This window comes from Monodelphis domestica, chromosome 6, assembly GCF_027887165.1.
Source record: "Monodelphis domestica isolate mMonDom1 chromosome 6, mMonDom1.pri, whole genome shotgun sequence".
In the NCBI taxonomy this organism is placed as follows: domain Eukaryota; kingdom Metazoa; phylum Chordata; class Mammalia; order Didelphimorphia; family Didelphidae; genus Monodelphis; species Monodelphis domestica.
In genome coordinates, this window is record NC_077232.1 from 73,190,295 (window position 1) to 73,204,051 (window position 13,757).

The following is a 13,757-nucleotide window of genomic DNA, read 5'->3' on the forward strand; positions in this document are numbered from 1 at the left end:
GCTATGAAATAATAATGACCAAAAAACTTGGACCTGAAGAAGAGTTGAGGAAATACACTTCCCTATTGGTTTTGCTGAAATGCTTTTTATTATCTTCTTTTATTCTTTGGGACAGCTTAATAGATAGGGGAATGGGATACATTTCAAAACAAAAAATGATTGAAAAAAAGAGAAAACAGTTGAGGCGGGGAGGCCTTTGCGATGTTCTATTGTCACATATTGAGCATAGAAAATATCTGCATCCACAGTTCACATTCAAAATATGCCCATTTGAGAATGTGAGAACCATTTTCACCAAGAGTAGAGAAGTCCCTCCTGAGGCCTGAAACAATGTCCTCTTTGCTGCTTTTTTTTTTTTTAAGTAAACCCTTACCTTCTATGTTATTATCCACTCTAAGAATGAAGAGCAACAAGGACTAGGCAACAGGAGTTAAGTGATTTGCCCAGGGTCACATAACTAGGAAGTGTTTGAGGCCATATTTGAAACTAGGTCCTCTTGACTATAGTCCTGGCACTCTACCCACTGTGCTACCTAGCTTCCACCCCTCTTTACTCTTAGCAAAAGGAAAAATCTATCTAATTTCAAACTAGACCAAACATCTAAAGCCTTCAAGTACATTGGAGGGAGGATTCTTATTCAAGTAGCAGTTAGCTTAGATGGTGTTTAGTATCTCATCTAAGAATAAAATTCTGTAAGAGATTAACCATGAATCCATCACAAGTTGAAAACTGTTCACTTTGTGTTCTTTTGTAAAATTTATTAATTTATTTTTCATATAATTGTTTTCCTAATTAATTTAAGTTTTATTTTTTCAATACTAACATGTATTCTATGTCTTCATCATTCAACTAAGAGTAACAATATTAGGCCAGATATTAACAGTCTGTTTCTTATATATGTATGTCTATATTTTTTTCCTTTTCAGAATGCTTAAATAGAAATAAAAATTATATGGTAATTCTATAAAATATTTTATAAATTGATGACTTGTGGACTTGTGCTTTTGAAAATTTAGAAATAACATAAGGATATTATACTATGATTATAGGTATTCTTTCATAAATACTTTCATTTCCTTTACTTACAAATATTCTTAGAAAAGTAAAATCAGAATCATATGAAGCTTGTTCTTTACTGCAAAAGCATTTTCAGCAGAATGTCTTACACATAGAAAGTGCTTAATTAACATTTATTAGAGTGAGTCAGAATTGAGGATAAAATGGACATTTAAAACATCCTTTCCAGAGGTTGTTGTTTTTTTTAATGGACAAAAAAGAGAAGATGTGTGTACTTTGATAGCCAAAGCATATACCACTGAATATTCAGATCTTTATTCCTGGAGTTCCTTCCAGAGGACCTCTAGATCTATGATCCTATGACCTATCCACTGAATTTAGGCACTCTTGTTTGGGGAAGATTTCAGGGGAATTTGTAAATGAAAATGATGAACACAAAGATGAAGAAGAAGGGAGGAGGAAGAAAAAGTGTCAAAAAGAGGTTTAGCCCTTCCTTGGCCTTCCATCTTCCCTGAACCAACAACATACACTTTTGTCCACAGTGAAGTCCTCCAGTAAGAAAATATGCTCAAATGATCACATACATCATCAGTTTATAAACACTCACAACCCTCTGGCCCACCCCACCCTGATGAATCATATTCCTTAAAGAGAAATCATCAAATATTGACCTTCAGGGTTCTAGGCTAGTACTAATAGCTCACAGAGTCCCTGATTTGTCACTTGTTTATGTTTTACATATGAAATGAAGCCCATGAGCCCCCTAAGGTCAGTCATAATTGACCTTAATATAATACATACCTCACAATTCTATAGGCTTTATGGATCACCTATTTTATCCTTTGCAACTCCACAGCACCTAATGAATAGTATATTACCTCAGCTGACAAAAGGTACTCAAGAACTATTTAATTAAATATTTAAGGCAGAACTTATGGAAATATTTCACAAAAAGTAAACAACAAACACAGAGAAGCCAGTGGGAAGAGAAACTTGCTCTAGGGTAACCAAGAAGTCCACAAACTAACTCTGGAAAGAGCCATGTTTCCATATACTCCCTATAATAACTGCATACCAACAAAGAGAATCTCTTCTGGTAGACAGTGGAAGTCTAAGTTCAAACTAGACTTTGCTTATTTTGTCAGAGGAAGCTGGTGGGCACTAAAATGGCCACATGTATTTACACCTGCAAAAAGAAAAAATCATAGACACAGATAGTCCAATGGAAAATCTTACCTCTGCAGAGTTCAGTGAGAAGAAGAAACTCAGCTTGTCCAGTATCAGACTCTTCTTTTCCTATTGATGCAGCAGAGCAGAACTGGACAATGTTAGGATGTCCAGAAAGTTTTTTCTGAAGTTAGTTTGTTAAAGAAGAAATGTGTAAATATCTCTACAAATCAATCTACAAAATACAGATCAATAAAAAGTTTTAAACAAAAACACACTTTAATATAGATATACCCAAGAGTACCATTACTTTATAATTTTACAAGAAAAAAAGGCAAAATGGAAGCAGGCAGCAAAGATCCAGGACAAAGAAGGGCAAAAGTAAAGAGAGAAAAAAGATGAGCACTCAACATCTGTAGCCATTATCACTGTATCAGACACCAAAAAGTGGGTGAGGATATTAACCATGGAGAAGAGAGCCACTGTTATTAGGCATCTTGTAGTGCAGTCCACATAAAACAGTTAAACCCAAAGCTAAGACATAATATACAAAATTATACATAGCTTCTCCATAAAGTCTTCCTTGATGCCCAAGTAAATAGTGATCTCTCCTACCTTCAGGCTTCATGTCACAATCTGTATTTATATATTTTGATTAACTATGACTGTTCCTGACTGGTTATCCTAAAAGACTGTAAGCTCCATGAGAGCAGGATCTGTGTCTTAACTAAATTTTATGTGTCTTTCAGAGTCTTGGCATAGTGCCCTGCACAAAGTACTTAACAAATATTTATTTGGAAAATGAGGGTTAGATGTATGGTCAAAAGGGAACCAAGAAGCCAAACAGTCTAACTTTCTCATTTTTTAGAGAAGAAAATTGAGGTTGGATTTGAGGATAAGGCTAAGTCATCCACTTTTTCAAATGAACCTTTATTAAGCAACAAGAATCATAGGATCACAGATTTAGGGCCACAGGTAATCTTGGGGAGTGATCTAGTCCAACCTCACTCTATAGATGAGGAATACTATGGTCACAGAGAAGCATATGGCAGAGATGGGATATGAACACAGTTCGTCTGACTCCAACTTCAAGGCTTTTTTCATTACACTACACTTTCCCACCTATTATTGCAAGCAAGGCACTGTGCTTGGCACAGGAAATAAAGATAAAAAGGAAACAATACCTTATCAAGTCAGATAAGACTTTATGGAAAAGAAAGTTTGGGGTACTGCTTTGGAGGAAAGAGCAATGAATATTTGAGGGAAATAAGAAAATCAGCAAAAGCAAGAAGACAAAGCACATTAGGCCAAACAGCATACAACGGAACAAATAAAGTGAACAAGAGAGAAGAAATTTGAGAGGGACAGCCATGCTGTGTGCTACAGGGACTGCCCCTTACTTAACACTATACCAGACTAAGTCCTCTAGTCAAACACAATATTCTTTCAGAGGCTGCCTAGAAAGCCATCCCATACAGCTGACACATAACAGCTGCATTAGAGCAATGCTTCTCCAGGAGGAAGAGACCAAGCCTAATCTCTGACAGGGCAACAGATCATGGGCATCAGGAACTATTAGCCCCTGATTCTGAAGAGAAAATAAGAAATTTACACCTTCTTTTTAGTTGATAAGTAATAACTATTATAACATCCACAAAGGTGCCAAGAGGATAACCAGAGTATGACAGGTGCCTAGTAATTGCACCAACAAAATAAAAATAATGTATCTCGTTTTGAGAAAAAAGATTCTTTTTAGAATGCTGCAAATTATTTTTACATGAATCTGGGTCTCAATAAATAGGAGAAAGAAGTCCTCTTTTTCTAAGGAAACTACAGCCTATTGGTTAAGAAACATATCTGTTTTAAGTAGGCCAGCCCACTGAAAAGCAGACCTGTTCTGGTCTATAATTGTCACTTCAATCAATTTTTATGACCCTTAAAATATAAAGTGATTTCCCACATTTGAAGTCTTCCCAAAAAAAAAAAAGGATACCATAAAACAAACTTCTTGAATGATTGCTTTGTTCTTTTCCTCTTCATTGGACAGCAGTCTCTGCATCATACAACAACACAAAAAGAAAGAACAGATTAAAAATTGATTTCTTTTTTGAAGGTAAAATGTTTGATTCTAAGTAAAAATATTTTTAAATTTATTTGTTTGTTGAATTACATTAAAATTCCCAGGTATCTCCCTCCTTCTCACTAATCCCCAAACTAGATAAACATAGATAAGCATATATATATATATATATATATATATATATATATATATATATATATATATATATATAGTAAATATTTTATTAAGGAATAAACACAAATTTACTTTAAATTTTAAAAAATTCAACTTTTTAGATTTTATATATATATATATATCTTTTGTTCTAATTAGACACAAATATTTGAAAAAAAACTTTTTTTATTATAGGAAAAAAAGCAGAGGATTGAGGGATGGGCAGTGGGAGGAACCTCTTTTTACTACAGCTCAGAGAGTGGGAGTGAGCAACTTGTCCCAAATCACAAAGAGTCAGGGCTAAAAACAGCTTTCCAACATCTACAGACGCTGCTCACAATCCTGCCCTATGTCTGCTGAATCTTTAAGAACAACAATCCATTAGTGAGGAATTAAAAATTTTCTTTTAGTGTTAAATTAAAGCCAAAGAAGGCAAGGAACATGAAGGCTGGTTCCAATAACTGCTGAGTAAACTGGCCAAAGATCTTTTCCCAATTCCATGACACACCCTGTGCCAAGTATGCTTTAAAAATGATTAGCTTTCAGAGTCCATTCCAAGGCTATGCTGGCAGTAACAAAAAGGGAAGGAAAAATTCAAGTGTGACACATCAGGAAGGGACAAGAGAAATATCAGGTATTTTATAATCTCTAATTTGAGACTTCTTTCATTTGGGGAAATATTTACAAATATTCCAAAATGGCTTTCAATTCAATTTTTAATTTTCAAAAAAGCTGTTACCTTTAAAGCATAATCTTTACCACTTCCAAGATCTTGAGCTTCATAAACAAAAGCAAACCCACCTGAAAAATTAAAACAAAAGTTAAGTTTGATATGTTTTCAAGTTACTGAATTCTTCTGCAGCTGCAGCCTTCAGCCACAGGCTCTGCATCTTATGGATGGACATGGTACCGCAAAATGAAACTGACCTATCAGCAGGGGAAATCCCCAACATACTGCAGCTGTATTATATTACTTCAGGTAGTTGCCACACAGGAAACATAAAGAAAACCAGTTTGGAGAAGTTGCTGGGACCACACTTAGAAGTTTATATAAATAAACATAATGCATAAATGATGAGATTAAATAAATGATGCTCTGGCCCTCAGACTGGAGGGTGGAGCTATGTCACCCAAAATATCCACTGAAGGAAGAGCTCAGAACATCTCCTCTCTTCTCACCTGGATGAATTGCTTTGGGATTTCTCTGACTTTTCTTCCATGACCCACATCTGGTACCTTCCCAGGCACACCCCCTCCTTTCAGCTTCCCTTTGTATGTTGTCTTCCCCATTAAACTGTAAGTTCCTTAAAGGCAAGGACAATTATTTTCATATTTGTATTCCCAGAGTTTCACACAATGCCTAACATAGTTGAGGCTTAATAAACGTTTACTGAATGAATGGCTGATGCTATTACTGCTGTATAAGACATCATAATAATACCTTTCAAAGCAAGACGGGCAAAAACATGCTTCCATGTCACCTTATATATAAAGTTTTACCAAGGATCAAGAAAAGGAAAAACTTTTAACCAATTTTTAATTCTACTGTTTAATTTTTTAAATGAAAGATAGTAATTCTCCACCTGTCAATTTCTCCTCTCACCTATCAATCCACCTGTCAATTCTTCTGACAAAATGGTGGTATGAAGATATTGTTAAAGTTGAGGTGCTGCCAACAATGAGAAGCCTTAAAAGGGAAAAATCTTTCCTGAGTCATGCAATATCTTTTTTTTTTTAATTTTCCAAAAGTCGAACTCCTTGAAAGATATGCCAGGCTGAGTTCTCAGTACCCTTACTTGCTATTCCACTCTCTCATATAGATATAAAGTCAGAGATTCTTAAACTTAGTGCTTGTCTCTAAGACCACACCAATTTATCCTGACTAGAATCTTTCTGCACAAAGTTATTTACATATTTACATCTTTTCCATTAGACCATGAATGAGTTTCTCAAAAGCACAAACTATTGGGCTTTTTTGCCTTTTTTTTGTACTTGGTGTTTAGCAAAGTACCTAGCACATAGGCATTTAATAAATGCTACTTAACTGACACAGAAACCAGAAGTTTGGAAACAGATAACAGCTAAAATCTCATCCTAAGGGGGGTAAAAAGGAGGGTAAAAAAAAATATATATATAAAGTTAAAATATAATTTTTTAAAAACTTTTAGCTCTACCAGGTTCCTTCATCCTCCTCAATAATAAAACCACTGACTGATAGTAGATGTTCTATAGATATAATGGTTGCTACAAATCATTTGTGAATATTTGTTTCACTACTTTTCCCCAAATTTTCAATGAAATTCTTGTTAAAATTCATTTTCATAGCTTTTAAAATGTTTCTAGCAAAACTGACATTCAATGAGAATTTGTTGATTGGCTACAAGTTATTTTTCAGCTCTGCCATTAAGCCAACACTTTCTATTAGTAGAGGATCAACAAGTACATACCTGTCATCCAACTTCACAACAGCAAAGTGGTCCTTTTATTTCTCCCTAAGTGATTCTCTATTCCGACATCCTTTCCTCACTGAGCATCACATCTTAGGAAACCTCTCTTGTTGTACCAACTGCCTTGTGTTACCTGTATTCTGTGGACTGGTATTTATTCACTTTACATTTATGCTGTACATATTTATATGTGTGTGTGCTTCTTGTCTCCCTCATTAGAATGTAAGGTCCGTGTGAGCAGATAACTGTTTCATCTTTGTACTTATATCCCCAGTCTGTGCCTATCACATAATCAACACATGTTAACTGATTAAACTAAAGTGGTGGTTAAGTGAGTAGAGACTAGATGTAAGAGATGTCATGTATGTAGAACAGTAAGATTTGATAACTAGACATGTGGGGAGAATAAGAATGAAGATTCTACGATGATGCCAAAGTTACAACCTGTTACAAAAACAACAGATTATTATGCCTTAAACAAAAACAGGGAAGCCTGGAAGAAGGAAGGGTTTGGAGGGAAAGATTCAGTTTTGCATTTACCAAGTTTGAGATGTCTCTGGAAGATCAGCATGACATTTGGTAATGTGGAACTAAGGCTTAAAAGAAAGGCTGGCCATAAAGATCTGAAAAATCATCTGCACAGAAAAGATGGTTAACCCTGTGGGAGCCAAATAACCTTATGTTACTCAGAGGGAAAGGAGAGAGCATAGAATACTTGGCACAAAACCTTGGACAACATTCACAGCTAGAGGAGCAGAATCTCCATAAGCCAACAAAAAGGTCAAAACAAGAGAGCTATGAGAACCAAGAGATAAGTAAGGAAGGGGTCTAGGTAGAGAGAATGGTCAACACTGTCAAGTGCAGCAAACTGATAGAGACAGATAATGACTAAGAGCATTCATTTGCTCAGTAAGAATACAGTAGTTAACTTATGAGAGGCAATTAAGTCAGAAGTCAAACTGCAAAGGATTGAGGTCGAGTGAAGATTTTATGAGGTTATAAGGTTAGATATGTTTGAGGTCAATAAAGGTACCAGTAGATGGAGGAGAGGTTAAAGATTAGAGAAAGATAGGAAACTCTTCTTCTGAAGATGATAGCAACCATGTTGGCTTTGGCAAGGAGAAGGGGTACCTCTTTGTCTGAACCTGGGGAAAGAGAGGGAGTTATCATCAATTGAGATAATGAGAATTGGAGATAAGAAAACTAACTTCAAGTGGCCTCAATTTTCTCAAACAGAAGAGGCATGGATCTCAGTTGGGGGAGAGGGGCAGGTCGGTGGAAGTTTGAGAGGTTTGAAAAAATAAAGAGCCTTTGTGGGGATTGAGATAGGGAATCAATGAGAAAGGAATAAAAAACTGCTACAGTGAAAGCCCAGTTAAGGTTGAATAATATAATTTTGTAGTGTTTCCAGTAAGCAGGTTTATAATACATCCCCCAGCTATGTTCTAGTCAAGTTTTGTTTTGTTTAACAATGACCTCTTAATTGGTCTCTTGATCTCAATTCCCTCCCAGTTTCAGTCTATCCTACCTCACTACTCTCAAAGTGATTTTGCACTAGCATAGATCTGACCATGCACCTCCTCTTTAGTCAATAATCTCCTGTGCCTCAGTAGGATAAAATGTAAACTCAATTTAGTTTTAAAAGACTTTCCCAAAAGTAGACCTTAAAAGATCACCCTAGTGCAAATATTAATAATAAGCAAATGGGTCTTGATCGATGGCACATGTTAAACACAGCAGAATTGCTTGTCAGATGGGGGGGGGGGGGAGGAACATGAGTCCTATAACCATGGAAAATTATTCTAAATCATCTAATTAAATAAAATTTTTAAAAAATAAAAATAAAAGACTTTCCCAGGCCTGGCCACAATCTGTCTTCTCAGTTCCCGTGACCTGGCCTTCTCTTGGCTCCTCACATGGAACATTCCATAGTCCGCCTCTTTGTGTTTGCACTAGCCTTCTCACATGCTTAAGGGGTACTTTCTCCTCACTTTTTCCTGACAGAATCCCTCTCCTCAAATAGCTCATAGCACCATTTTCTACACAAAGCCTTCCTTCATCCCCTCCCAAACTGCAAACACCTTCCTTCCCAACTATCTCCTATTTATATTATAAATACTACCTCACTTATATTTCTTTGTATTTTCTTCTCTTTATATCTACTCTGCCCACTGCCTACCATTGAAATATAAGACAAGGGGTTCTTCATCCTTTCTATTTTCATCCCCTTGGTCTAGCACTGTACACCACACATTATAAACAATTAATAAATACTTATTGAGTGAACAAGAATGCAGACAGGTTTGGCTATACAAATAACAGACTATGAAATCTAGAAATTTAAAACAGGATTCTAAAATATTCAAAAAGCAAACTGAGAAGCAGCATAAGTATTTGTTCTAAAATTCAAAGGATTAGAGGCTATTTAAATGTTTTGGCTATAAGTTACACAAAAAATAATTAATAGGAGGCTTTCAACATCACAACTGGGAGCATGTCACAGAATCACAGAATTTCTGAATTGGAATGGAACTCAATAGCCATCTCCTCTTCAACCTGTACCACCCCAACCTATCCCTTCAAAAAATTATATCTAGCAAGTGATCTATCCAATATCTAGGAGAAAAACCACAATGAGGGAGAACTCACTACTACAGAAGTAAGTCCTTTGGGATAGCTTATTAAGGTTATTTTTCTTGACATCAAATCTCAATCAGCTGCTCTGCACCTTTCATCCATTGCTCCTGGTTCAGCTGTTTGAAACCTCAAATGGCATGTCTCTGTTTCTCTTCTAGATGAGAGACCTTTTAAACACCAATCCCATCCCTCTCTACTTTAGCCTTCTCTTCTTAAGGTTAAACACCTCCAGTTTCTCCAACTCATTCTCATCTGAGCCAGACTCTAGGCTCTTCACAATTCTGGCTATCCTCTACTCTCCAGCTTATTAATGTCCTTCTGAAATTGTAGTATCAAAAATGAAACACAGTATTACAGATGTGCTTTGACCAAGATAGACTACAGAGAAACTATTACCTCCTTACACCTTGAAGCAATCCTTCTCAATATTCCTCAAGTTGCCAATAGTTGACTTTTTTGATAGTCATATGACACTATTTACTCATACTGAACTTACTGCCATCCTCCAAGATGTTTTTCAAACAATATGCAGACCATAGCTAATCACAGCTCCCCATATCATATTTGTTGTCAATTTTTAAAACTTAAGTATGATAGTATTCCTACTAATTATATCATATTAGATTTAGCTCACCATGCTAGTCCATCAAGACCTTTCTGAATCCTGTTATGAAGTACATTAGCAACCTCTCCCAGCTTCATATAATCAGCAAATTTTATTAGGATATCACTTATGCCTTATCCCAATCATTGATAAAAATTATAAAATAGCAAAAGATCAAGAACTAATCCATGGAGCACTCCACAAAAGAGTGCCCTTTCTGTTCAATCATTAAACCATTTTCCTATCTACTTAATTATATTATTTATTGCTGATATTTCTCCATTACTCAAAAACAGCATAAAACATTTTTAAATATTTCCCTAAAATAAAGGTAAATTATATCAATAGCTTTTCCTTAATCTGGCAATTTACTCTTCTTGTAAAAGGGAAATAAACTTAGGCTGGCAAAACTGGTTCTTGCTCAAACAATGAAGGTTCTTTGTGATCACCACTTCCTTTTCTAGATGTTGACTAACAATCTCTTTAATAAATTCTAGAATTTTACCAGGCATCAAAACCAAGCTCAGTGGCCTGTAATATAGACTCTATTCTCTTTCTCTCTTTGAAAATCAGAATATTGGCCATTCTCCAGTTTCACAGTATTTCTCCCACTCTCTAGTCTTTCAGCTATCATCCACAAATAGTATTTTAGCAATCATATCTGCCAATTCTCTCACTACCCAAAGTGATGGCTTATCGGATGCAAGTGATAAAGTATTAGTCATTTTTTCTTTCTTTTCCAGTCCAACAGTCATTTTTACAATAGTAACCACTGCTTCCAACTCAGTTTCATTCTGGTAATTCTTGCTCCCCTGAATACTATATGCATCAAAGGATTCTGAATCTATGGATTTACAGGACCTTGTAAATTACAAGACAGATCTTGAAGACAAATTTAATAATACTCCAGGATGGCCATTGCCATCTATTATGTAGTGGAAAGAGCACTAGTTTTGAAGGATCTGGGTTCAAATCCTAACCATAACAATCTATGCAACCTTGTACAAGTCATTTAATTTCTCAGGCTTCATTTTTACCAGCTGTAAAATGGGCTTACTTAATATCTACAGTATCAATTCACTCTAAAGTCTAGACCTATGACTGCCCTGTTTTTCTGGTTTGTCAGGGTTCCCACTTGGAGGGTTAGTGCAACTGGAAGGAGTATCTCCTCTCATAATCTGCTCTCTGACTTAAATATCAGTGTAAGCCCCCCCCACCTCCACCTCCATCCTATTCCCTTCAGGCAATCTCAAGTTTTCAGGAAAACGAAAAGTAGATTATCCTCAGAAAAGATTCCTTTGAAGACTCCTCAGAACATAGGCCAGTACTTAATATATCATATAGCCTAATTTCACTAAAACAATAAAACTGAAAAAAAAAAGAAATTTAAAACACCCAGTGTAACACATGACTCAAAAAAGCTACTTATGGTTCACTGGGTTCCAGATTCAGTCCTGTCACAGGCTATCTGTGAGATCCCTATATAAGCTATACTTTTCTTCTCTGGGCCTCAAATTTCTCTGTAAAATGAGATAGCTGGACTAGAAGATTTATAAAAGCCCATTTAGACCTAAAATCAAGTTATATACTAACAAGTCTCAATAAGTTTTAAGAAAATTAAAATGTAATTGCTCTGGAAGATGGGAGGGGGAATCAATGGAAAGTACAATTATGCAATTCATTAATCTTTTCAAGGCAAAAATTCACAGTGAACTTCCGTCAATAATACAATATCTGGGAATTTTCTTTGAGAATAAGGACAGGGCTATTATTTCACAAAAGAAATAAAGCAGAGAAAAACAAAGCTATTATTGTTGCATGATGAACAATTCTGCATCCTCGTCATCAGCCATGCAAAATTCCAAAGGATTTATCTCCATATCAGATAAGATGAAATTATGGACCCGAAATTGGAAAAAAATAAGATTCAATTCAATAATTCATCAACCATTTATTTACTATTTGCTAAACACTGAGGATATAAAATTTTAAAAGACCATGGCCTCAAGTAGCTTAGCATTCTTCTGAGGGTACAGATTACACATATTCAACCACAATTTATTCATCATCTCCTATATATACTAGGCATTGTGCTAAGTCCTAGAAATATGAGACAAAAATGAAACAATATATCTTCTCAAGTAGCTTCTTTTCTTTTTTTTTTTTAATCCTTACCTTCCGTCTTGGAATCAGTACTGTGTATTGGCTCCAAGGCAGAAAAGTGGTAAGGGCTAGGTAATGGGGGTTAAGTGACTTGCCCAGGGTCACACAGCTGGGAAGTGTCTGAGGACATATTTGAACCCAGGACCTCCCATCTCTAGGCCTGGCTCTCAATCCACTGAGCTACCCAGCTGCCCCTTCAAGTAGCTTATTTTCTACTGGGAATAAATAATATGTATACAAATAAGCAAATACAAAACAGATTGTGGGAAGGAATTTTACCCCTCCCCCCTTTTAACTACGTATACCTGGTGTAAGCCTGAACTTGCCTGGAATGTGAGGGAAAGCATTGGGTGAACTGGGTCCGGACAAAATAGCAGCTGAAAAAAGGTAGCAATAGGGTCAAGAGATCATGAGTCTGGGGCAGGGGAAATGTCCCCTGCACTGCCCCCTGGGCAGTCCAGACAAAATTGAAAGCCATAGTTGGCTCCCAAAAAGTGAGAGTTCATGGGTGGAGAAAAGGTTTGATAAACTGAGGCAAAAGCAGATTTCAGTTTTTCTCTTCCATATTTGTTGCTGGCTTGACTTGCCTATGTAGCATGGCTAGGGGTTAATTAAAACACATATACAAAATAAATACAATATAATCTCCGTGTGGAAAACACTGAAATAACCAATGATCCTGGGTTCACATTGATGAGGTCCAAATTTAGGAGCTGACCTAAAGAAAAGAATTCTCTCTTTTGATTCATAGGAAATCTCCAAATATACTCAAGCCCAGATTTCCAAAATGTGGATAACAAGATACCCTAGTTACCACACAAGTGCTCTCAAGACACCAATGTATATCAAATAGAAGGCAGCCTTTTTTTTTTCAGTCCAGAAAATGCAGGTGAATAGACTCAAAGAACTTCATAAACAAATAGAGAAAAACAGTCCTACTAACTGATAAGCAGCTCTTGAATGGAAACAACTCATCTCTGCTATTCTTATGAACTCCCTTCTCCCACCAAGGTTCTGCACAATAACTCCCTGACTCAAATCCTCACTGTTTAGTGGTTTAGACCATAAGTATCATTCAGGAAGCCCAGTAAAGCAAGATTTTAAAATGTCATTGGGAAATATTAACAAATATATATATATATATATATATATATATATATATACACATACATATATATATATAAATTAATGTTCCAATTAGTTTGGAAACAGAGTGTACATCTTTTGAATGTATCCTTCAGCACTTGTATATGTGTGTGTGTATGTACATGTTGTCACCTCTAACAGAATGTATGTTCCTTAGGGGCAGAGACTATTTAATTTTTGTCTCTATATCTTAGAAATGTTTGTTGACTGATTTGTTTAAGCCAAATTGGCCTATTAGCTATTTCCTTTACTAGATCTTCCATCTCTTTGATCATCTTTTTTTGATTTGGAGGCAGTAGACAGTGGGGGGAGAAAAGCTGAGAAAGTATTAAGCAATCTCAAT

General features: G+C 35.8%; 1 protein-coding gene across 3 annotated transcripts in view; it reads right to left on the reverse strand.

Annotated features, from left to right (window-relative positions):
• The window catches only part of GAK (cyclin G associated kinase), a 113,726-nt gene that overhangs the window by 89,448 nt on the left and 10,521 nt on the right, over positions 1 to 13,757 (reverse strand). Inside the window, exons 1-4 of one of the 3 annotated variants that reach the window (XM_056802253.1) lie at positions 5,597 to 5,715; positions 5,157 to 5,218; positions 4,178 to 4,237; positions 2,254 to 2,368 (exon numbers count right to left, since the gene is read on the reverse strand). In XM_056802253.1, coding sequence (XP_056658231.1) covers positions 2,254 to 2,368; positions 4,178 to 4,180 — 118 coding nt within the window. In that variant the 5' untranslated portion in view covers positions 4,181 to 4,237; positions 5,157 to 5,218; positions 5,597 to 5,715. Of the gene's footprint in view, positions 1 to 2,253; positions 2,370 to 4,177; positions 4,238 to 5,156; positions 5,219 to 5,596; positions 5,716 to 13,757 lie in introns of those variants that run through there. The other 2 variants (XM_056802252.1, XM_056802254.1) reach the window with 2 other exon arrangements.